Source organism: Pagrus pagrus, assembly GCF_965226575.1.
Source record: "Pagrus pagrus genome assembly, chromosome: 10".
In the NCBI taxonomy this organism is placed as follows: domain Eukaryota; kingdom Metazoa; phylum Chordata; class Actinopteri; order Spariformes; family Sparidae; genus Pagrus; species Pagrus pagrus.
The window spans coordinates 95296-122377 of NC_140194.1; the positions used below are offsets into that span (position 1 = coordinate 95296).

Consider the following 27082-nt stretch of genomic DNA (forward strand, 5'->3'; position numbering starts at 1 on the left):
TTAGCTTAGCAGTTAGCCTTCACAAAATGAACCAGAAACAGGACCAGGACCAAGACTAGATCAGATCACTGACAGTTCTCCTTACCTCGGGCTCATAACGAATCACCATCTGGTAATCCATCGATGATGGGAGATTGTCCACAGTGAACCTAAGCCCTACCCCCTCCAACACTCTGACCAATCCCAGGCCGGTCCAGGTGACTGGCTGATCAGCTGTTCTTTGACGGGGAATAATCTGCAGGGTGTGACCCGGGTCCAGAGGGATGCTGCTCTGCTGCAGGATAGAAATAAAGCAAAGTGATACTCTGATCTGATTGGCTGAAAGGTCAGACAGAGATGCCTCATTGGTCTGAACAAAAGTGTAATAGGAAATAAGTCAGATGTCCCACCTGTCCCTGTCTCCTGTGACGGGCGCGTCGAGTGCGTCGAACCAAAACGACTCGTCCGTTAGTGAACTTAAAGTCGTAACCCTGCTGTCTGAAGTACTGCTCACACTTTGGTAACACCGCCGGATTCAACTGCAGATGAGGTACACACAAATACTACAGTAAAATACACATGAATACTACAATTAAAATACACACAAATACTACGGTAAAATACACATGAATACTCTGAGTACACACAGATAGTAATTCTAATCCCCCTGAGTGTCATATTTACACACCAAAGAAGAAGAAGATGAAGGAGGAGTCGGAGGAGGAGAAGAAGAAGCTCCTCCATGAAGCGGAGCGGCGAGTTCCGCCTCATACAGGAAGTAGTCCAGTGGAGGCAGGAAGTAGCCGGGGGCAGGGTCAGAGCAGCGCCGAGCCACCATGTTGGGTAAACAGTGACACTGTCCGTCTTCTGGAGAACACCTTAAGAGACAGGAAATCAAATAAAATATGACAAAAGAAGAGACAGGAAGTCAACACTTCAGCTGCTTTCAGTCTCGTCTAATTAAGCAACTGATCAGAAATCAGATTGTGTCGACTCAGTGAGAACTTTAACTGACTCTTCATCACAAAGATCAATAATAACCCTTTTCCACTGGTCAAAAATCCCATTTAAACCCGCTACGATCAGGCTTTTGTGTGCAATGGCAATGTGTTAAGACTGCATTTACACCCGGTCAGTTGACTCTGCAGTAGACCCGGGTTTTTAACCCCCCCGGCTCAGCTTTGATCTAAACGTAAGACCCGGGTGAAAACATTAAATTGGGTTAACTAACCCTGCCGCATAAGTGATGGCGTATTATCATCATCCAGTGGTGGCGCGTAAATAAGGAAGGAATTTGCGATGCGGTCTATTGAAGGACGTTTTATTACTGGACACAGTGTCGGAGGCGGAGCCCGTTCATTCCTATGAAAGCTGCTCAGTGGTTCTAAGTGCTGTATCATAGTCAACTGGACTTGTTTAAGTTTGTTGAAGACATTTCACCTCTAATCCAAGAGCCTGCAACTCCTCTCCAGTTAGTTAGAACTGATTCTAACCAACTGGAGGGGAGTTTTGAAGCCTCCCGGCTGTGAAAATACTTGGATCACCAACCGAGCCGGCTAACTTCCGGTTTAGCACCCTGGCTACCTTGAATGAGGATAAAATAATGTAATCGTGCGGCACTTCCAGACTTTCCAACTGTTATTTGACCGAATGGCTCAATTTGTGACAGTGAAATTTTGTGAGGGTTTTGATACTCAAAATAGTTTATCCAGTTTTACAGACGTGTCTTACACAATGGGTCTGTTGTTGTTTTCTCTTCTGTTACAACTGTTTCTGGTGCATTTGTGACATGAAACGTGACATTTGTGGCGTACAACGTAACAATCACAGACCACAGAATTTGTGAATGGGGTCAATAGGCGATTTTTAGCAGGTGTACCCGTGTAGACCCGCTAATGTTGGTGTTAATTTAATTCATAAATTTTTTCGTGGATTCATCCTTTTAGTGTTTCACTCCAGTTCAAACCTTGTTTCTGTTGCCGTGGTAACTGAAGCTGTCGAGACTAACATCAGACTTTTCCGTCCAATCACATTAGCAGTAGCCCACAGTGTGAATTCAGTCATGTATAAAGACTTAAATACATTTTAAAAAACCTGTAAATTGTTGAGTTGTTTACTTATTATTCACCGTTTGTCATCTCTTTTATTTCCTGTAAAAAAAACGGAAACACGATGTTGAAACAAAGTTTATTTTTATGACATGTGTGACGTCTCTTTCTCTTTCTTTCCTTACTATGTGGAGTTTGTCTTTATTTGATCGATGGCATCGTGTTGTAAACACTCAGTGGTCAGTAGAAATAAACTCACCTGACCTTCATCATCAGCTGTTCTTCAATATGTCACTCATGAACACCAGACTGTAAATACTTTAAAAGCAGAAACATACGTGTTGCTGCGAGCTCCGCCGATATCACAGTCGCAGGGTGCACATCTAAACACAGAGTTTCCCAAACCCCAGAAACCCTCCTGCCAGAAAACAGACAGAAACATCACTGTTATTTCTCGTTTCTCTGACTGAATATGTGTTTGTATTTCTGCTTGTAATTCTTTATTTCATTGGTTTTCATTTGTTCTTGTTTGTTTGACATGATGACAAATGTCCACCTTGGACCATGGGAGATCTGTGACATGAATTCTGGTCTCTGGTCTCTCAGGGTCAGCATCATAACAAGGTCAGGATCATAACAAGGTCAGGATCATAACACGGTCAGGTTCGTAACGAAGTCAGGATCATAACAGGGTCAGGATCATAACAAGGTCAGGATCATAACAAGGTCAGGTTCGTAACGAAGTCAGGATCATAACAGGGTCAGGATCATAACAAGGTCAGGATCATAACAAGGTCAGGATCGTAACGAAGTCAGGATCATAACAGGGTCAGGATCATAACAAGGTCAGGATCATAACAAGGTCAGGTTCGTAACGAAGTCAGGATCATAACAGGGTCAGGATCATAACAAGGTCAGGTTACGAAGTCAGGATCGTAATGAGGTTGTTAGTTCATGGATGAATCTTACCAGACATCGATCACACAGCGGTCCAGTTGCCAAAAGGTCGCATTCACAACTTCCGGTCAGCTGATCACATGACCCGACACTTCCCAAACCATGACACCTGCATGCTGAAGAACATTCACACGGTGAATAAACCTTTATCAACATTTCTATAAGAAGAATCAAAGCAGCAGCTTCGTCTACAAACAGATGCTGTTAGTTCATAAGAAGTTGAAGTAAGATGGCGAATATGAAGTCAAATTAATGTTTTTTTCTACCCTGACAGCCGGCCGGGTCGTCCTGTCTCAGATTGAAGAAGCCATGTTTGCAGCGATCGCAGCGTTGACCATCAACATTTTCTTTACACACACATCGACCGCTCAGAGCGTCACACAGCCCACCGCCCTGAGAACCGGCCGGGTTGCAGTCACATGCTGAAACATGGGAAAATGTAAAAATGTATACGACCTCAGGATTAACAAAGACTTTCAAAGAAAGTTCATATCTTCTGATCTGGATGATGAGGACAGCAGACATGAGGACAGAAGACATGAGGACAGCATATATGAGGACAGCAGACATGAGGACAGAAGACACGTGGACAGGAGACATGAGGACAGAAGACACACGGACAGCAGATATGAGGACAGCAGACATGAGGACAGAAGACACACAGACAGCAGATATTAAGGGACAACAGACATTAAGGGACAGCAGACATGAGGACAACAATAGAAACAGAGAAGAAAAACTGTGTGTCATTATGAACAAACATCAGAGTCAATAAATGCAGCAGCGTACGTATGCAGGCGTGCGGGTCGTCCACCGCTCTCTGTGGGTCCTGATACAGGAACGGTCGACATTGTTCACACTGAGGCCCTGTCCTGTCATGGCGGCAGTCATCACACACGCCACCGCTCACACCGCCTGTCGCTTCGAATCGAGCGGCATCAAAGTGACATGAGTCCGAGTGACCATGACAGTTACATCCTGAGAGAGACATCAAACACCAGAAGACATTTATAAACTAACACATGGTTAATCAATTATTAGCAAACAAATCAAACTAAAGATTGATGTGAAGAATAAAAGTTATTTTTTACACAAACTGTAGATGAAATAAAACTGAACTGTATGTTTATGTTTTTATCAACATTAAGATTAAATCATTTACTCCTGCAGATGTTGGCTGTGTTTTCTCCTCCCGGCCTCCAGGGGGAGTCATGGTGAAAGTCCCGACATCTCTCACAGTTCTCTCCAGCTGTGTTGTGCCAACAGACACATCGACCATGAACCTGAAGAACAGAAGAAAAAAACTGTACTTGCAGAAACATCCTGACAAATCATGTGTGGACTTGTTCATACATTCACAGTTTGATAGAATCATTCATCTCTGTCCTCGTGTCTGAACTGTTACAACTACGATGCAAGTTTGATTTTAGATTCAAATCTGAGAAAAGACATCCCAGAATGTTTGATTCTGAAGTTATTCTGACGGTAGTGAAAATCAATATTTAAAGAATGCAACAGACTCAAACTCCTGACCAGGAAATATCCAATATGTGACAGGTTTCATTTAAAACATTTTAAATTACAGACTCTTCAGCCAGTAGATGTGTTTAAATTAGTATCAAAATGTAATGTTATGTGTTTAATGCAGTGTGTTAGACTGTATTTATCTACACTGAACAAAAATACAAACGCAACACTTTTGTTTTTGCTCCCATTTTTCATGAGCTGAACTCAAAGATCTAAAACATTTTCTATATACACAAAAGACCATTTCCCTCAAATATTGTTCACAAATCTGTCTAAATCTGTTATTGAGCACTTCTCCTTTGCCGAGATGATCCATCCCACCTCACAGGTGTGGCATATCAAGATGCTGATGAGACAGCATGATCATTGCACAGGTGTGCCTCAGGCTGGCCACAGTAAAAGGCCACTCTGAACTGTGCAGTTTTATCACACAGCACAATACCACAGATGTCGCAATTTTTGAGGGAGCGCGCAGTTGGCATGCTGACTGCAGGAATGTCCACCAGAGCTGTTGCCCATGAATTGAATGTTCATTTCTCCACCATAAGCCGTCTCCAAAGGCGTTTCAGACAATTTGGCAGTACATCCAACCGGCCTCAGAACCGCAGACCACGTGTAACCACGTCAGCCCAGGACCTCCACATCCAGCAGGTTCACCTCCAAGATCGTCTGAGACCAGCCACCCGGACAGCTGCTGCAACAATCGGTTTGCATAACTGTCAGAAACCGTCTCAGGGAAGTTCATCTGCATGCTCGTCGTCCTCATCGGGGTCTCGACCTGACTGCAGTTCGTCGTCGTAACCGACTTGAGTGGGCAAATGCTCACATTCGATGGCGTCTGGCACGCTGGAGAGGTGTTCTCTTCATGGATGAATCCCGGTTTTCACTGTTCAGGGCAGATGGCAGACAGCGTGTGTGGCGTCGTGTGTGTGAGCGGTTTGATGATGTCAACGTTGTGGATCGAGTGGCCCATGGTGGCGGTGGGGTTATGGTATGGGCAGGCGTATGTTATGGACAACGAACACAGGTGCATTTTATTGATGGCATTGTGAATGCACAGAGGTACGTGCAGGATCTGTACACAATTCCTGGAAGCTGAAAACATCCCAGTTCTTGCATGGCCAGCATACTCACCGGACATGTCATCCATTGAGCATGTTTGGGATGCTCTGGATCGGCGTATACGACAGCGTTTTCCAGTTCCTGCTGTGACGGCCCCCTGCTGTTCTAAGGCCTGCTTTGTGCGGTCCTTTCCTTCTGTCTGCAGGTATCTCAGTGGGCGGGGCTTGAAACCAGGAGCACCTGGCCAGTCTCCTGGAAGTTTTAAGAGCAGGCAGTCTCAGTCGTTCTCTCTCTCACCAGAAGGACCTGGTTTTCCTCCGGCTTCATTGTGTTGTTTTGTTGGCTTCGGCCTGGTTCCTGCACTTTACAATGCTCCGCACACATCACTCACAAGCACCCATCGGCAGACACACTGATAACCACACGTTCACACCTCATGGCATTATTATGATTTGTGCACTTTATTTAAATAAATATTGTTAATTTTTACGTTTACCCGCGTCTCACTGTCTCTTGTCATGGCTTCTTGAGCCGGTCATGACACTGCCAATATCCAGCAACTTCGCACAGCCATTGAAGAGGAGTGGACCAACACTCCCCAGGCCACAATCAACAACCTGATCAACTCTATGTGAAGGAGATGTGTTGAACTGCGTCATGCAAATGGTGGTCGCACCAGATACTGACTGGTTTTCTGACCCCCCCAGACGCCCCCAATAAAGCAAAACTGCACATTTCAGAGTGGCCTTTTATTGTGGCCAGCCTGAGGCACACCTGTGCAATATTCATGCTGTCTAATCAGCATCTTGATATGCCACACCTGTGAGGTGGGATGGATCATCTCGGCAAAGGAGAAGTGCTCGCTAACACAGATTTAGACAGATTTGTGAACAATATTTGAGGGAAATGGTCTTTTGTGTATATAGAAAATGTTTTAGATCTTTGAGTTCAGCTCATGAAAAATGGGAGCAAAAACAAAAGTGTTGCATTTATATTTTTGTTCAGTGTAGATATTTATCCATTCTGATGGATCCCTGCAGAATCTGAAGGCAGGAGGACACAAACTGTGTAATTACATCTTAATATCAAACAGCTCAGGACACAGCAGGTCTGATTCAAACCAGTCCAGAACTGATCTGGATCACTTCTGGTCCGTACCATGCCAGTCTGGGTGAAGACGTCACCCCGTCCTCGGTCCACAGGTGTACACTGGCTGGCGTGTCCATTACAGAAACAGCTGCCTCGGACAACCATGTTGTAAAGAGCGTAGTAATATTTGTCCTGAGGGTTCCTGCGTCTTCGACCGAGCAGAGTGTCACCCAGCGTGAAGAGATGAGTGAAGTTAACCCGAATATTCGTCAAGGTGATTAGATCTGAGGAAGAAATCATGTTGGAATAACTGATATGTTCTTTCTGTCTGATATAAACATGTCTGTAACATTGTCATAGTGAAGTAAAAGTACTGCAGTTCTTCAGTGTAGCAGTATAGTGCATATGATAATAAATGTTTAAGAATTTCCATGTGAGCAAAATTCTCACCTTGGATGTTGGGTGCATACGGGTTTTCTATGTCAAAGATGGGGTCCAAAGCTTTCAGCACCACCTGGGGGACAAATAGAATAAAACATCTTGAGTAAAAAAAGGTTTATGAAAACAAACAAACAGACTAAGATGAAGATGAAGATGTTAAAGATGGAGATGTTAAAGATGAAGATGTTAATGATGAAGATGTTAATGATGGATGATGTTAATGATGGATGATGTTAAAGATGATGATGTTAAAGATGAAGATGTTAATGATGGAAGATGATGAAGATGTTGATGATGGTAAAGATGATGAAGATGTTAATGATGGATGATGTTAAAGATGATGATGTTAAAGATGAAGATGTTAATGATGGAAGATGATGAAGATGTTAATGATGGATGATGGTAAAGATGATGAAGATGTTAATGATGGATGATGGTAAAGATGATGAAGATGTTAATGATGGATGATGGTAAAGATGATGATGTTAAAGATGACGATGTTAATGATGGAAGATGAAGATGTTAATGATGGAAGATGTTAAAGATGAAGATGTTAATGATGGAAGATGTTAATGATGGAAGATGATGAAGATGTTAAAGATGATGATGTTAGTGATGGAAGATGTTAAAGATGAAGATGTTAAAGATGAAGATGTTAATGATGGAAGATGATGAAGATGTTAAAGATGATGATGTTAGTGATGGAAGATGTTAAAGATGAAGATGTTAAACATGGAAGATGTTAATGATGGAAGATAATGAAGATGAAGATGTTAATGATAGATGATGTTGAAGATGTTAAAGATAAAGATGTTAATGATGAAGATGTTAAACATGGAAGATGGTGAAGATGAAGATGTTAATGATGGATGATGTTAAAGATGAAGATGTTAAACATGGAAGATGTTAATGATGAAGATGTTAAAGATGAAGATGTTAAACATGGAAGATGTTAATGATGGAAGATGATGAAGATGAAGATGTTAACGTACATGTCTCTAAATTTTTTTCTTTTCAAAAACTAGAACATAAATATGCAGTTACTTTTTTGGTCTCATATCGTCATCATGTGACTGCCCAGATTTGGGACCTGCTGAGGGTCCTGAGGGTTACCTTGATGTTTGATGGTAATGATTGAGATATTTATCTCTGGATTCTGGTTGGGAACAAATCACTGAGATGTCATGAATTCGTGTTTCGTGTCTCTGAGTGTAAATATGTTCATGAGTGTTGTGTGTATATATATTCTGTGTGTGTGTTAATAAAGTTGAGTTGAGTTGAAAGTGTTACCTCTCCATCAGTGGACGGCTCTGATCCAGAGTATCTGCTGTCACAGATGACATCATCGATGCTGTCAGCCGGGTGGTTGGACACTGAAGGGAAATGAAGCGAACAATCTTCTGCGAAAAAGCGAAAAACTTTCCAACTTTGTCCAAAATCCTTCGAACGCTCAACCAACATGGCTGCTGGACGAAAACTCTGCAGAGCAGGAAGTGACATCACAGAAAAGTTCAAGCGCACTGACCCTGTGGTGTGTTTTGTTATACTTTAAACGTATGTACATATAGACATATACTGTATAGATCCACACCACTTAAAAATGTTCAGATTTGCCCGAATCGCAAATGATTCTGTGTATTATCTGATTTAATGGGACACTGAATTAATGTTTGACGTTTTCCACCAAACAAAAACACAACTGGGATACAACTGCTAAATAATGTCCAAGTTCATTTCCACTGAGCATGGCGGGGTCAATACTAGGGAAATTAATCAGACCACTCAGACAAGGCCAGGACTCAAAACTCAGCATCCCAACAACAACAACAAACCAACAACAACAATATGTGTGACGGAGCATCAGAGTTCAGAGACTGAGAGTTGAATGAAGGTGCAGCAGTCAACCACATCAAGAGCCTGTATAGGAGGGTGGAGGAATGAAGCCATTACTCAAGAAAAAGCACACCTGGAGTTTACTCGAACGCTTGAGGTTGACCCAGCTATAATGTGAAACAAGGTTTTGTGGTCAGATGAGAGCAAGATAAAACATTTTAGTCAAAATTTATAACACTATGTGGCAAAACTTCAACTGGAGTCAGTCTGCCAGGAAGAACGAGAAAAAAGACAATCAAGTGAAAAATAGCTTTGCAGTAGAAATACTATATGATTGGCTGAGTGTCTTAAAGCAAGGACAAACAGACTGAAAAACAGCTTCTTTCCAAAAGCAATTACCACCCTGAACTCTCACATGTAACAGACATCAATATAATGAACAATGTGCAATATTCATTCCACAACAATGCCACTGCTGCTTTAATATTTATTTATACCTACCTAATATTTGTATATTACTACCTCATATTCATATTCATATATTTGTCGACCTCATATTGTATATTGGTATTTGTATATGTATATTTGATATTTTTGATATTTTGATATTTTGTCAATTTGGAATTTGAATGTCTATTTTCTTTTTTTTATTAATATCTGTTGCACTGAAGTGAAGCTCTCCAATCTCGTTATAATAATAATGACAATAAAGACCATTCTGATTCTGATTCTGAGTGTCGGCAGCATCTCGGCTGAGTGTCGGCTGAGGCCTGGCTGACCCCCACCGTATTCTGGCTCCAGATGTGTCCACGACTGTGATGTGATTAAAATGTCATAATAAACACATCAACCTATTTTAGAGATGCAGGTGACATCAGTGCAGGTCAGAGTTCAATATTTAAACAAGTTTAAAATATTTTACAGAAAAGACATTAGAGAGACAAAACAGAAATAGCATCAATTGTATGAGAAAGGAAGTTCAGATCAAATGAAAAATAAACTAAACGTGTCTGATCAGCCAATCAGAGTTACAGAAGTCACCAAGTCACCGTCTATGATCATTAATAATTTATCCGAGCACATTATAAAAAGTATATATAATCCACTAAATCCAGTGTAGCTGAGTATTTTACCTTGAAGGTAAGGACCAGGTGACTGAACTGGAACACGGCTTCCAGATCCAGCCTGATGCTAACGTGATGAACACCTGCAGACGACACAGCAGAGACACACTACAGGTAAGTTAACATTATTACAATCATTATGATAAAATATGACTATTGATGGTGACATGTTGAAGGTTAACTAAACATTTTTAAATACATTGTTTATTGCACTGATGTTCCAATCAGTCACAGAGAACACTGGCACCTTTAGCTCAGCTAACTTACAACCAAAAGCAGCTCAGCTAACCGCTCAGAGCTGATGATTTCATTTGTTTATACAGACGCAGTAAAACCAAAAACTGATCTCACTTCACATTAATTACCGTTAAAGACGCTCGTTGTCATTTAGAGACCGACTCTTGATTAGATTCAACAGATTTCCTGATGCTGCTTCTCTTCAATCTGAAACTCGCTATTTTTTCTGTAACATGATTTTTTTCCCGGTATTTTCGAAAAACTGAAAACGGGCATCCTAATTTACATTCAGGTTTTTTTTTGGACAATCTGCTTCATGATGAATGACTTTATTTAAAACGATTAAAACAGTTCAGCAGAGGTGAGCTGCTCTCTGATTGGACAGTTTTACCTAACTCACCATTCTCAGACTGCCACCACTTCATTTTTCTCTCGGGGTCGAAAGTCGTGATGACGTTCTCAATGCGGTGGCTATTGGGGTTGCTATAGCGATTGTACGGCAGCTGTGAGTCACATGTGAAACATTTCTGCTCCTCCTGATGGACAATGACACATTAAACCAAAGTGATCAATAATAAATCAATCAATACTTCATCATTCACAGCCGACATGTTAAACTGTCTGATTTCCTTTAGCATCCTCTGACTCTTTGACCCATTCCAATAACACGTGATTGAACTACTTAACTATTACTAATAACTGCCCTAACCCTAACCCAATAACACGTGATTGAACTACTTAACTATTACTAATAACTGCCCTAACCCTATGATTCATTTTCACTTTATGGACAATTGATGATGTAGAAGGAGTCAGTGTCCGTCTGCTGCTGACAAACTGAAGCTGACGTGTGAACCAGCAGAACGACCTCAGATCAGACACACAGTCCTGACTGTTGAAGGTGAGACTGAGGGTTGTTCTTTTTACAGTAGAGAACAGTGAAGAACAGTAGAGAACAGTGAAGAACAGTGAAGAACAGTAGAGAACAGTAAAGAACAGTAGAGAACAGTGAAGAACAGTAAAGAACAGTGGAGAACAGTAAAGAACAGTGAAGAACAGTAAAGAACAGTAGAGAACAGTGAAAAACAGTGAAGAACAGTGAAGAACAGTAGAGAACAGTAGAGAACAGTGAAGAACAGTAAAGAACAGTAGAGAACAGTGAAGAACAGTGAAGAACAGTGAAGAACAGTAAAGAACAGTGAAGAACAGTAGAGAACAGTAGAGAACAGTGAAGAACAGTAAAGAACAGTGGAGAACAGTAAAGAACAGTGAAGAACAGTAAAGAACAGTAGAGAACAGTGAAAAACAGTGAAGAACAGTGAAGAACAGTAGAGAACAGTAGAGAACAGTGAAGAACAGTAAAGAACAGTAGAGAACAGTGAAAAACAGTGAAGAACAGTGAAGAACAGTAGAGAACAGTAGAGAACAGTGAAGAACAGTAAAGACCAGTAGAGAACAGTGAAGAACAGTAAAGAACAGTAGAGAACAGTAAAGAACAGTGAAGAACAGTAAAGAACAGTAGAGAACAGTAAAGAACAGTGAAGAACAGTAAAGAACAGTAGAGAACAGTGAAAAACAGTGAAGAACAGTGAAGAACAGTAGAGAACAGTAGAGAACAGTGAAGAACAGTAAAGAACAGTAGAGAACAGTGAAGAACAGTGAAGAACAGTAGAGAACAGTGAAGAACAGTAGAGAACAGTAGAGAACAGTGAAGAACAGTAAAGAACAGTAGAGAGCAGTGAAGAACAGTGAAGAACAGTAGAGAACAGTAGAGAACAGTGAAGAACAGTAAAGACCAGTAGAGAACAGTGAAGAACAGTGAAGAACAGTAAAGAACAGTAGAGAACAGTAAAGAACAGTGAAGAACAGTAAAGAACAGTAGAGAACAGTGAAAAACAGTGAAGAACAGTAGAGAACAGTAAAGAACAGTGAAGAACAGTGAAGAACAGTAAAGAACAGTAGAGAACAGTGCAAAACAGTGAAGAACAGTGAAGAACAGTAGAGAATAGTAGAGAACAGTGAAGAACAGTAAAGAACAGTAGAGAACAGTGAAGAACAGTGAAGAACAGTAAAGAACAGTAGAGAACAGTGAAGAACAGTAGAGAACAGTGAAGAACAGTAGAGAACAGTAGAGAACAGTGAAGAACAGTAAAGAACAGTAGAGAGCAGTGAAGAACAGTGAAGAACAGTAGAGAACAGTAGAGAACAGTGAAGAACAGTAAAGAACAGTAGAGAACAGTGAAAAACAGTGAAGAACAGTGAAGAACAGTAGAGAACAGTGAAGAACAGTAAAGAACAGTAGAGAACAGTGAAGAACAGTAGAGAACAGTGAAGAACAGTAGAGAACAGTTAAGAAGAGTAGAGAACAGTAGAGAACAGTGAAGAACAGTAGAGAACAGTAGAGAACAGAGAAGAACAGTGAAGAACAGTAGAGAACAGTGAAGAAGAGTAGAGAACAGTAGAGAACAGTGAAGAACAGTAGAGAACAGTAGAGAACAGTGAAGAACAGTGAAGTACAGTAGAGAACGTAGAGAACAGTGAAGAACAGCGAGGAACAGTAAAGAACAGTAGAGAACAGTGAAGAACAGTGAAGAACAGTAGAGAACAGTAGAGAACAGTGAAGAACAGTAGAGAACGTAGAGAACAGTGAAGAACAGTAGAGAACAGTAGAGAACAGTGAAGAACAGTAGAGAACAGTGAAGAACAGTAAAGAACAGTAGAGAACAGTGAAGAACAGCAGAGAACAGTGAAGAACAGTAAAGAACAGTGAAGAACGGTAGAGAACAGTGAAGAACAGTAAAGAACAGTAGAGAACAGTGAAGAACAGTGAAGAACAGTAGAGAACGTAGAGAACGTAGAGAACAGTGAAGAACAGTAGAGAACAGTAGAGAACAGTGAAGAACAGTAGAGAACAGTGAAGAACAGTAAAGAACAGTAGAGAACAGTGAAGAACAGCAGAGAACAGTGAAGAACAGTAAAGAACAGTGAAGAACGGTAGAGAACAGTGAAGAACAGTAAAGAACAGTAGAGAACAGTGAAGAACAGTGAAGAACAGTAGAGAACGTAGAGAACGTAGAGAACAGTGAAGAACAGTAAAGAACAGTAAAGAACAGTAGAGAACAGTGAAGAACAGTAGAGAACAGTGGAGAACAGTGGAGAACTATAGAGAACTATAGAAACCAGTAGAGAACAGTAGAGAACAGTGAAGAACAGTAGAGAACAGTGGAGAACTATAGAGAACAGTAGAGAACAGTAGAGAACAGTGGAGAACAGTAGAGAACAGTGGAGAACTATAGAGAACAGTAGAGAACAGTAGAAAACAGTGGAGAACAGTAGAGAACTGTAGAGAACAGTAGAGAACAGTGGAGAACTATAGAGAACAGTGGAGAACAGTGGAGAACAGTAGAGAACTATAGAGAACAGTAGAGAACAGTGGAGAACAGTAGAGAACTATAGAGAACAGTAGAGAACAGACTGAAGAGATGAAGTTCGAGAAAAATGCAGGAATGAGGAGAAGAATTAATTCCTAAGGGTGGAGGGTAGTGAAGTGAAGAGAAGAGCAGAGCAGAGCTGGCAGATAATAAAACAACAGATCAGAACATGTTGGAGTCTGAATGTCAGAGCGAGAGCCAGAAACATGTCAATCACACAGAAAACACACCAGAGTTCACTGTATAGGCTCTTCATATGTTTACACTGTGTGTGTGTGTGTGTGTGTGTGTGTGTGTGTGTGTGTGTGCAGGTTTGTAGGCTAAGATTATTTCATTTTCTCTGTTGAACTTAAATTGACATTTAAAGTACTTTTACTTCTTATATTACTCATAGTACTTGCCTACCGATGTAGTACTCACAGTACTTATATTTGACCGTGATGTGATTTCATCTGCAGACACTCATTCCTGAAGCCCCCCCTCCCCCATGACCTCTGACCTCCAGGTATCCAATGATGCAGTAGTTCTGTGGTCCATCCAGACCGCAGGTGGAAGACGCCGACAGCTGCGCCGCTCGACCCACCATCAAGTCACCGAGCTGGGGGTTACAGGAGCCAGTGGGACACTGATCCTGGGGATCCTGGAGGTCTTGCAGCTGAGCCACTGGAAGAAAAACTGCAGAAGAACAGAAGCTCATATTCAGTGGAGCTCTTTAAACTGAGAGTGTGAATTTAGAGTAATGAGTGGGTTAGGGTTAGTGTGGAAAGGGCGTTAAAAGTGCCGTCTATGTAGAGATCACTGAATTTGTTGAGGCCTGCCCTTTGCCTTTGGGCAAAGACAGGATCTAATTTGGCTGGGGGGGAAGACGTGGTTACTACATATGGGACCATAAATAGAAAAATCTATCAAATAAAAAATGTGTCTAAATTGAGACCAATAAATAAGAGTGGAAGTTGCAATAGGGCAAGAGGAGTATTGTTTTGGAGACAGAGGCAAGTTGGCAGTAACCAGTGCAAGAAGTGATGATGATACGCAGGCATTTGCTTCTGACTGGCACCAGTCAGCATTTGGGACCTAAATCCAAGAAGCAGTTTGCTGCCCAGTAATAGTACATCAGATTAGGCAGGGCCACTCCACCCTACACCCTCTGCCTCTGAAGGAGCACCTTACGAACCCTGGGATGCTTGTTACTGTTACTGTTCTACAAAAATGAGGATATCAACCTGTCAACAGATTTTTGGAGGAAAACTGATGCTCTGAAATAAATACAAAATCTTAACCCATGCAATTTTGCCTGCAAGGGACGGATTTAGTACACTCCACTTCTGGAGGTCGATTTTAAGATTATTGATCAAGGGTACATCATTTTTGTCTGCTCCTGATGCTTTATGTAACAAGCAAATCCATAAAATAAGTTTTGGTCCAAATACAAATTTTTTCCAATACCGCAAACAAATAGGGCCAACCAACTCGGTTGAATGCCTTATTCGCATCCAAGGAGGATGCGGTGGAGTGGACGACACAGAGGAGCAAGCCTGCATATATTGGTAAAAGAATAACGACCCCTGATAAAAGCCTGTGTGATCCACAGAAATGACTTCCATCATAACAGTGTCTAACCTGTTTGCAAGAATCTGGCTAATATTCAAAAGCATCCTTACCAGGCTTTAATAAAGGTGTAATAGTAGCTTCTTTAAGTGTTTGCGTTAAGGTCCCCTGGTCCAGAGAATGTACAAACATTTCAAGACGAACAGGATCTGATATGGATGAAATTTGCCACTTTGCATTGCTGCAATTGAGTTGACAAATTTCTCTAGTAAAGGGCACGATCTAATCTTTCCTGTTATCCGAATCTATGGAAGAAGCAGTTCTGCAACCAGCTGAGTCATGGAGAGAGTCACTGGACTTGCCATCTTCAGGTTTTTCTGCAGTGGAAGGAGCTGCAACCATAGGTGGTAGGTAGGTAGGTTGTACCAACACTAGCTCTGCACAACACAACTGATGGTCTCAAACACATTAAGAAGGCAAGAAATTCCACAAATTAACTCTTGACAAGGCACAGCTGTTAATTAAAACCATTCAGGTGACGACCTCATGAATCTGACTGAGTGAATGCCAGAAGTGTGCAAAGCTGTCATCAAAGCAAAAGGTGTCTACTTTGAAGAATATAAAATATAAAGCATATTCTGGTTTGTTTAAATGCGATATTTCAGTTTGTTCGACTTCCGGTTTGGCTATGTAGTAGAGACGTAGGGCAGGGAGGCTCCCAATTAGTTCTCTGAATTACCCAAATAACGGATTACTTTTCACCAAGTTTAGTGAACACAGTGGAGTGTTGGAAGTCTCAAGAGGACAGAATGAGAAACTCTAAGCCCAGAGACAAAAGACTGCAGATACTTCAGCCAAACAAATTAATGTTAGCTCAGAAGAATATAAAATATAAAACATATTCTGGTTTGTTTAACACTTTTTTGTTTATTGCATAATTCCACATGTGTTCTTTCATAGTTTGATGTCTTCAGTATTGATATTGATCTACAATGTAGAAAATAATAAAAAATGAAGAAAAACTATTGAATGAGAAGGTGTGTACAAACTTTTGACTGGTAGTGTAAGTATTCAGACCCTTTGCTATGACACTTGAATTTAGCTCAGGTGCCTTCCACATTGACTGGAGTCCACCTGTGGTAAATTGAATTGATTGGACATGATTTTGAAAGGCACACACCTGTCAATATAAGGTCTCACAGCTGACAATGCATATCAGAGCAAAAACCAAGCCATGAGGTCGAAGGAAGTGCCTGCAGAGCTCAGAGACAGGATTGTGTCGAGGCACCGATCTGGGGAGGGCTACAAAAAAAGATTCTGCTGCATTGAAGGTACCAAGCGGTACAGCAGCCTCCGTCATTCTTAAATAGAAGAAGTTTGGAACAACCAGGACTCTTCCTAGAGCTGGCCGCCTGGCCAAACTGAGCAATCTGAGGAGAAGAGCCTTGGTAAGAGAGGTGACAACGGTCCCTATCCAACCTGACAGAGCTTGAGAAGATCTGCAGAGAAGAATGGCAGAAAAATCCCCAAATCCAGGTGTGCAAAGCTTGTTGCGTCATACCCAGGAAGACTCGCTGCTGTAATCGCTGCAAAAGGTGCTTAAACTAAGTACTGAGTAAAGGTTCTGAATACTTCTGTCAGTGTGATATTGCAGTTTTTCCTTTTCAACAAATTTGCAAATAATTCTAAAATTCTGTTTCCGTTTTGTCATTATGGTGTCCTGAGTGTAGATTGATGAGGGAGAAATCTTTTAAACGATTTAGCATAAGGCTACAACATAACAAAATGAATACTTTAAGCACTGTACATGTGTATTTATTAATATAGAAATATATATATATACACACACATATATGTGTGTGTGTAGAGTGCATATATATATAGACAGACAGACAGACAGACAATGTATTTATGTGTGATACATGAAGAAAAACAGGGAAGAAAAATAAACAAGTTTCCTTTAATCCTTCCTTCCAACTCACCGATTAAAATGATGAAGATCATGTTGTGCTGAGAAGCTGCCGTGGTCTCTGGTGGATTCTGGTGGAGCACAAATAATCAGCAGGTAGTCAGACACATGATAAATGTAACAGTTTGTTGTGTGACGCCTGATCTGAGGTCAGATCTCACCACAAGTTTTATATCCTCAAAGGAAACACAAACCTCAACACACTCATCTCTCTCTCTCTCTATCTCTCTCTCTCTGTGTGTGTGTGTCTGTGTCTGTGTCTGTGTGTGAATGACACGTCTCATGAATCCACATCAATCTGCAGACAAATATTTGACATTCAAACACAACCGGAATCTTTACCAACACCGTTAGCATGTGGCTAACAGCTAATAGGCTAACTTTACATGAGAAACATGGATTCAGTTTTAAAGAAGGTGATGCTAATCATTCTGACTGCATGTCGCAGAGTGTAGTGAGGTGTCATTCCTGTTATTGAATATTTTGATATATGTAATTTATATAATCAACAGGAACATGAAATAACTGGAATGTTCGACGTTCAGACGGCAACACTTGACACAGAATAGAAATGTGTGAAGCCTGAAGGGACTGATGAACTTTAACGGGAATGTTTGGGCCTCAGCAGTAATTGTGGGGATTTACTGAACTTCACTGTGATTCCACTCTGAGTACAAACTGTTGTGTAACATGTGAAATGCATATTCTGTAGTTCTGCTTGTTGATAACAGGCTGTCAGTTACAGCAGCACTCTAAGTTTTTTATTGTGATAAGTGCATTGATCTTCAGACGGACAGCTCAGTTGTGCTTCACTATATTAACACAACTTAAATAGATATTACAAAGTCATTCTACCATTTAAATGTGTGGTTGAAAAGCTGATTAAAGGCAAAAAACAATTATTCAGTCAGTCAGTCAAGTTGCAGAGTTATAGACTCGGAACAGTATGTTTTATAATAAGCAGTTTTTTCTGTCAGATATGTGACAGAAAATGAGAGTGTAGCTCAGTAATCAACACGGACGGCTTCAGGGTCCTATTTACTGCATATTTGAGGTTTTGTACTATAAAACGTTAGTTCAGCTTTGCCGTCTATGCTGCGTTAGTTAAAATCTGCTCTCTTCAATATGAACTTAATGCTCCTCCTCCTCCTCCTGAACATCACTAGTGCAATCAAAGACAAATTTCTATCTGACATATAGCATATCAATAAGACGTTTGGCTCAGCGCTGTTTAAAAAACATCCTCATTCACACGACTCTCTACTGTACACATACACAGTTTAACAGTTTACAGAGCAACACATGAACTAATAATAAAACGATATAATACAGATATTAAACATCACAGTTTCATGAAACAATCAGTTACCACAGCTTTCTGTCATCAGTCAGCACGACGTCAAAATGCTTCACTTGTCATTCCGTCACAAACGACCACCAACATGGTCGACTTCTGATTTATTAAAAAACAAGCTGGATGTGAACCTACCTGCCTCTGCTGCCACCAGGAAGGAATGAACACACCTGGGCAGGTAAGAGCACACCTGAGACAAACATAGCCCGAGGCTACTCTATCAATGAGAGAGAGACACACACAGATAGCGAGAGAGAGAGAGAGAGAGAGAGAGAGGCACACATACACACACACACACACACACACACACACAGGGAGAGAGAGAGAGAAAGAGAGACACACACACACACACACACACACATAGGGAGAGAGAGAGAGAGAGAGACAGACAGACAGACAGACAGACAGACAGACAGATAGATTTCGTATTTTCATGTTATTTGCTGTGTTCTGTCCGAGTGTTTGGACAAATTCTGTTTTGATGCTTTGGCAACATTGTTGTTGAAACTTTCATGCCAATAAAGCCTCTTTGAACTGAATTGAAAAAATTGACAGAATTTTTTTTTTGAATTTCAAACGTCTTTATTTGCCAAACACAATTTTTAAATACAATAACATTGCATTTTCAAAAGTAAAATAAAATGTTAATAAATAAAAATGAATGAATAAATAAACAACAACAACAAAACATAATTTAACTCAAAACGAGTCCAAATATCAGCTCATTCTCTACGACAAAACATAAAACACTGTTAAGGTTCCATATGTTTGAAAACTCTTCCACATTATTTGTGGTTCTGTAGAAACTGAAGTCAACACATAGCCGGGCCTTCACCATCCTAACAAACAACGTAGGTGCATCAACATCCAAAGAGTTCTCAACCTTGTTCCGTCTGCTGAGGTAGATCGCCATTTTAGCTTGACCCAAAATAAAGTTCAACAACTGACATTTCAGTCTCCTCTTCTGAGTGTAAGCTAACCCTAAGATGAACATTTTCATAGAAAAAGTGTCTCCAAACATCCTGAACATTCGCTGCAGCAGCTGAAACAAGGAGCCCAGTCTGCCACAGTCCATGAAGCAGTGAAACACCGTCTCTCTCTGCGAGCAGAAAGGACACTTCTCACTTACATTTGGGTTAATTACAGAAACAAAAGCATTGACAGCTACAATCCCGTGCAGAATTCTCCACTGCAAATCTCCAACCCTTTTAGTTAACGGTGGTTTATAAAGTGCTCTCCATGCAGGTGTGACCTCATCATTAAGCCCTAGATGAGCTCTCCAAGGGGTGTCAACCCGACCACTAAGCTTGTCCTTGTTCAGAACCTGAACCAACAGTTTGTACATTGTTTTTCCTCCCATAACATTTAACCTGTTAGGTGGAGTTTCGCTGGACTCCAGCAGTCGACCAGTGCAGTCTTTAAAATCAGGAACAAGTGTCAGTGCAGGGAAGGGATCATCATCGTTAGGCTGACAGTGTCCGTTACAGTGTGCTGTTAACAAAGAGAGTTCAGCCCGTGTCAGCTCACGCCTCCAGGTGTTGAGCAGGTGGGCTATGAACCTGACAGACCTGACTCCCAGAGGAGAGGCCAGAGCTGCAGCGTTGATCAGACACGGTCCGCATAGTTGCATCACGTGTCCCAGCGTGACGACCCTCGCCAAGCGAAGCAGCTGCAGCACAGAAGGTCCTGCTGTGCGCTCTGCGCTGAAGCGGGTCCGGTGCACCACTGGCTCTTTCAAAAGCCAAGACAGGGAAACACAGTTGGTCGGTCTCTGTTTGTGGAACAACCCCCACACAGTAAACAGTCCATTATAAAACTTTGGAAGGCTGCAGTTTGTGAGCACTCAGGTCCATCAGAAACGGGATCAGCACGACCCAAACCTCAAGCCCGGCTCAGTATGGCTCGGGCTATAGACCTCCAGGCGAGGTCTGCTGGACCGGCGAGGAGCATCTGGACGAACTGGAGTCGGAAAGCAGCGCCCCTGCTGGCCGGGTGAATGAGCCCCTGTCCTCCGTCTTCCTTGGGCAGAAACAGCACACTCTGCGGGATCCAGTGCAGATGGTCCCAGAAGATATCCACCAACACCGCTTGTATCCTGGCCAGGAGATGCACCAGGGGGTCCACACATGCCAGTCGGTGCCATAGCATGGAAGATACCAAGTTGTTTATTACTAAAATACGCCCTTTAAAAGGACAGATGTGGTAAAATCCATTTTCACCTTTTGAGTCGTCCCTCGACTGTCTCTAAAACATTGTCCCAGTTTTTACACTTAAAAGAATTGTCACCGAGATAGACACCAAGATATTTAAAACCTCCCTTGTTCCATCTTAACCCCCCAGGCAGAACGAGCTCCCTGCTTAGCTGACTGCTAAAGCTTCACTTTTCCCCCAGTTAACCTTAGCAGAGGATAATGCTCCAAACACATTAGTAGTTTCAACAAGGTCATCAACATCATATTGTTTTTTGACAAGGACAACAACATCATCAGCATAAGCAGACAATTTAAAAGCTTGTTGACATCCAGGGAGGTTTATACCTGAAAGACGCAGTCTCAGCTTGTGTAGAAAAGGCTCTATGGTCATGGAGTAGAGCATGCCTGATCTTTAAAAGATCACACTTAACCCATTGTTAATCTTGAGTACACTCTCAATGTCACTGTACAAGACCTGGATCTTGGCTATGAGACCAGAGTTGAACCCAAAAGCATCCAGTGTCTGCCACAAGTCCTGATGTTCAACTCAGTCAAAAGCCTTTTCTTGATCTATAGAAATCAGACCCAAGTTCAAAGCCCAATGAACTGGAGAGGTCCAAAATGTCCCGAATTAGAGAAACGCTGTCAGATATCAACCTGCTGGGTACAGAATAGGTCTGGTCAATGTGAATGATATGCTCCATCATTTTCCTCAGCCTCGTGGCCAGCAGCTTGGACAAGATTTTGCAGCTGACAGCCAAAGACAGACCTACTGGCCGCCAGTTCTTGATCTCCTGTAGATCCCCTTTGTTGGTGAGGAGGGTGAGGAACGCTCTCCTGCAGCTTAGAGGTAACCGTCCTTTATTAAAACTGTCTCTGAGAACGAAGTCTTGGCCAATCACAGGGCAGAAAGCCCTGTAAAAATCCCCAGGAAGACCATCAATGCCTGGAGCTTTTCCACTATTCAGGCTCTGCAGTGCCGCAGCAAGTTCGTCCGCAGAGATCTGGCTTCCATGGGAACTTTGGGTAGACCCTTGTAGAAAGACTGTGCCAGCTCCAGTCTCTCCTGGAACTCCTTCTTGAAGAGCCCCTCATAGAAGGCGACTGCACATCTGCGTATCTCTCCCGACTCCTGCAGTAGCTGCCTGGTGTTGGGCCGCAGGGAATGCATGAGTCTTTTTTGTCCATTCCTACTTTTGAGGCCAAAGTAAAAGTGAGAGGGAGCATCCATTTTAGCCACATTATGGAAACGGGGTCAAACCAGAGCACTTTCAGCAGAGAAACCCAGCAAGTCAGACAGAGCTGACTTTTTTCTTTTGAGAACTCCAATATGTTCTCTTTCTCCTGTGGAAGCTACTAAATCATGCAGCTCCACTGCAGGCACAGATGCTTTATTTTACCCTTCCCTATATCCCACCACTGTTGTAAAGAAGTGTATTCAGATTTTGTCTCTGCATAGTTTTTCCAAAACAAAATGAAAGCATTCCTAAAAACAGTATCGGAAAGCAAAGCCACATTGAAATACCAATAGGCACTGCTACATTTTACATCTTTTTTTTAATTAATGTTTTTCTTCATTTGACAGGTAAAAGTACATACAATGAAAAATAAGGATTTTTTCTTTTTTCAAAAACAACAACCACTTATTCCCTCCCTTCCCCAGCCCTCCCCAATCCTACAAAATTTGGTTACAGATCAGTAATAACCCACATCCTTCCTTCTTACATTTGACATCTTTAACAAAAATAGAAACCTGTACAAGAGAGTGATCTGAAATACCTACTGGGTGTATGGAGCAACTCTGAAGCACATTGGTCTGATGTTTGAAGCAGTAAACTCTATCAAGCCTGGCCATAGATAAAGAGTTATCTTTAGCATGAACCCAAGTATACTGGCACTGAGCAGGGTGAAAATGCCTACAAGTGTCACTTAAATTATTTGTTTCAATTAACTTAATCAGACAGCTCTTGGAGGCTCCATGTGGTTCTGGATGGTTCCTGTCTAGAGTTGCATTTGCAGTACAGTTAAAATCACCACCCAGGAACATGTAACCTTCAGCACTACAGTTGTTAACAACAGTATTTAAAATGTCTAAAAAAAACAACCCTTTCTGTGCCTACGGTTGGAGCGTACACATTAATGAAGGTCATTTTTTGAAGCTCAATAATTTCTTCAGTAACACAAGAACTGAGTAAAAAGCCTCTAGAAAACAGGACACCAACTCCTCCACTGTTACTGCTCTTATGGCTGAGGAAGACCTCCCCGTCCCACCCTCTCCTCCATGCATGTTCATTCTCAGCTGTGCTGTGTGTCTTTTGCAGAAAAACTACATCTAGTTTTCTAACTGTGAACAAACTAAAAAGAGAAGCTCTCTTGACGTCCTCTCTGGCACCATTAATGTTTAAAGAGCCAAGCCTTATGTCACACACCACTCTGGTGAAGGACTAAACACTCCAGTGAGATCACCTTCACTGTCCTGTGTGCTCACCAGACTGTCCTCTGGCTGAGAGGAAGAGCAGGCTGGGGTTGTCTTTGACACTTTAGAAACCTGTTCACTGTTTGGTTTGCTTTCTGGACTTTTTCTCTTGGCTGACAGTTTGGAAACATCATCATCAATCATAACTCCCTCATCATACAACACTGACTCCGCCACTCGGGTCACGGTGTGGCCAATATTTACCTGCTGCTCTGCTACTGTCTGCTCACCTTCCTGACTCGTCGGACCCTCCATGACCTTGCCCTCCTGATCAGTAGCCCCTTTTAGTTAGAAAATGCGCCACATTTGCAGCCAGGTAAAGGCTGCAATCTGCCGCCTTGTCTCTGTGAAACAGAGGCGTAATATTCCTTCTTCGCAAAAAAGCCGCCACTGGGGTAGGTGTAAACAAACTCATTCTTCAGGAACATTAGAAATTATTACTTGAAATATGTGAGTGTATGTATTGTGCCCAATATGTGTCAACATGGCACAACCCAGACAGACACTCACACACACTTCAATCTTGGTGCTGTGTTGTGTTCATGTTGTTATTTGTTGTGTTCTGTCCGAGTGTTTGAACAAGTTGTGTTTTGATGCTTTGGCAACATTGTCATGCCAATAAAGCCCCTTTGAATTGAATTGAAAAAGAGAGAGAGACAGAGAGAGAGAGAGAGAGAGAGTAGTAGTACGTGAGTGTGAGTGCTGTCACAGAAGAAGAGAAGCTGCACAACACCTCCTGACATGATCTCCTCCACATGAGCCAGCTGCTCCTCTCTGGGTTCTTACCTGCACACTGATATATTGTTAACTAGCTGAATATTGTTTTGTAATTATTACCTTTATATGATACACACACACACATGCACGCACACACACGCGCGCGCGCACACACACACACACACACACACACACACTTTCCTTTCTTTTTAAAAAAAAATATTATTAATTATCCATGTATTCTTTTTCTGTAGTCCTAACGCTTTGGCAATTTTGTAAAACACAGTCATGCCAATAAAGCTTGTTGAATTGAAATTGAATTGAATTGAGAGAGAGAGAGACAGAGAGAGAGTAAAGCTGCTCACAGCCTAGAACAGTAAAAACTGTTCACTGCCTGTTGACCAAATGTATGAAGCATTTTGAGGGAGATGGGAGCTAGTGGGGGACAGTGAATGGGACTTCTAAAGCTCGATCCTGCAGCTGAAGGGAGGCAAATCTTAACCAGGATGACAAGTGGGGGCCCTGTAGTGGTGGACGTTGTGGACAGAGTAGCTTTTTAGCTTTGTTAGTGCAGCCGGTTGGGCATCATGAGGCTGGAAAGACTTACAGTATCCCCTCTGTACAGGTAAGGGTCCAGGTCTCAGGACCCCTGAACAAGACTGGTCGCAGTCAGAACAGACACATGATCTGAATCAGTGGTACAAAAAACTGGTGGATGGGGAGGAGAAGAACCGGGCCTGGACGGCTGCAGGTCCAGGGTAGGCGTATGCCAGTTTGATGTCTTACGTTCTATTGTTTTTTTTACAGCTTTAATTATTTTACCTTTAACTATTTGTACTCTTGTGCAGCACGTCGTGACTCTCCCATGTAATAAATACACTTATTACTACAGGATAACTTGTTACATAATAAAAGTGTAGCGAACCTCTCACAATGACTTCCATCCCTTTTCTTCTCGATCCTCTTCACACAAGATCTTTAAAAAGTTGTTCTATTTCTGTTTGGCCTCTAGGTGGAGTCAGCATGCTATAACAGTATTATCTCTCTGTCTGAGTGCTACAGTGTGTTTGTGGTTTCATCACAGTTTCATTTTGTTAGCCATGACAAGAGAAATGTCCTTTATAGCAGAAAGATCTATTATTCAAAAGCAGGTGCTAATAATTGATAACCAACAGAAGCAGATATTTACTTTATCACATAGGAAGAATGTCTACATATACATTGATACTGATGTATCACACTATACATGGGTTGTATAAGGGTTAGCTTCTGTGCTATGCTAGCTCCCCCTGCTGGTACTTAATGGTTTTGCATCAGTTTTTGGAAGCACTGAAGTGGTGTGACAGTTAAAATGATCCTAAGTAACTGAAGTTCAAGTAAAATCCATTTTCTGAGAAAGATCATGTGATAAAAGACATCTTTCAACATTTGATCATCATCGTTATTATTTGATTAATGTCTTTTTGATGCTGCTGATAAAAATGTTCTTTTATTATATTGTTACATATGTGGTTATTATATCATATTGTTACATATGTTGTAATTATATCAGCTTGTTACATATGCTGTTATTAAATATATTATGTTATATTGTTACATGTGTTATTTTATTATATTGTTACATATGTTGTTATTTTATTATATTGTTACATATGTTGAAATTATATCAGCTTGTTACATATGCTGTTATTAAATATATTATCTCATATTGTTACATGTGTTGTTATTAAATATGTTATATTGTTACATGTGTTGTTATTAAATATATTATGTTATATTGTTACATGTGTTGTTATTTTATTATATTGTTACATATGTTGTTATTAAATATATTATGTTATATTGTTACATGTGCTGTTATTAAATATATTATGCTATATTGTTACATGTGTTATTTTATTATATTGTAACATATGTTGTTATTAAATATGTTGTTATATTGTTACATATGTTATTATTAAATATATTATGTTATATTGCTACATGTGTTGTTATTAAATATATTATGTTATATTGTTACATGTGTTGTTATTTTATTATATTGTTAATGTGTTGTTATTAAATATGTTATGTTATATTGTTACGTGTTGTTATTTTGTTATATTGTTACATATGTTGTTATTAAATATGTTGTTATATTGTTACATATGTTATTATTAAATATATTATGTTATATTGTTACATGTGTTGTTACTAAATATATTATATAATATTGTTACATATGTTGTTGTTTTATTATATTCTTCCCTATGATGTTGTTTTATTATATTGTTATTTATTTATTGTTATTAAATATTTTATATGTTACTATATTGTTACATATGTTGCTGTTTTACTATATTGTTACATATGGTGTTATTGTATCATTGGTACATATGTTATTATATCATGTTGTTACATATGTCGTTATTGTATCATATTGTTACATATTTTGATGTTTATTATATTGTTACAGATGTTATTATATCATGTTGTTACAGATGTTATTATATAATGTTGTTACATATGTTGTTATTATATCACATTGTTACATGTGTTGTTATTTTATGATATTGTTAAATGTGTTGTTGTTATACCATAATGTTAGAAATTTTGTTGTTTTATCATATTGTTACGTGTGTTGTTATTATATCATATTGTTACACATTTTGTTGTTTTATCATATTGTTACATATGTTGTTATTTTATGATATTGTTACATATGTTGTTATTTTATAACATTGTTACATGTATTGGTATTTTATCATATTGTTACATGCGTTGCTATTATATCACATTGTTGCATATGTTGTTATTATAGCATAGTTACATATTTTCTTGTTTTATTATATTGTTGTAACATGTGTTATTTTAGCAGTTTGTTACATTTATTGTTATTTTGTTATGAAATAATGTGAAGCTCTGTGATTTGGTCTGTTAGTGAAATGCACCCTGGGAGTCGTAGTTGGCTCCGTAGGTTTGACTTTTTATTCAATTTAACAGAAATGTTCTCACATTTGTCTTTTGTTCTGATGATAATAAACTCAGTTAATGAGTGTTCACGCTTCACACCTCTGTTGGTTATTGATTATTGCTCTTATTGATCATCAGCGTGTTTG

At 40.5% G+C, this 27082-nt stretch overlaps 1 protein-coding gene across 1 annotated transcript in view; it reads right to left on the reverse strand.

Moving 5' to 3' along the window:
* Positions 1-21962, reverse strand: part of lamb4 (laminin, beta 4) — a gene marked incomplete at its 5' end in the record, with an annotated part of 39271 nt that extends 17309 nt beyond the window's left edge. The window contains 19 exon segments of the mRNA XM_084363102.1: positions 86-274; positions 390-518; positions 668-857; positions 2366-2445; positions 2997-3100; positions 3251-3406; positions 3774-3962; positions 4147-4267; positions 6732-6946; positions 7113-7176; positions 8394-8582; positions 10070-10143; positions 10698-10833; positions 14228-14403; positions 18735-18769; positions 19970-20370; positions 20487-20694; positions 21449-21628; positions 21772-21962. Coding sequence (XP_084219228.1) covers positions 86-274; positions 390-518; positions 668-857; positions 2366-2445; positions 2997-3100; positions 3251-3406; positions 3774-3962; positions 4147-4267; positions 6732-6946; positions 7113-7176; positions 8394-8582; positions 10070-10143; positions 10698-10833; positions 14228-14403; positions 18735-18769; positions 19970-20370; positions 20487-20694; positions 21449-21628; positions 21772-21962 — 3027 coding nt within the window.
* Positions 21963-27082: the final 5120 nt, after the last annotated feature.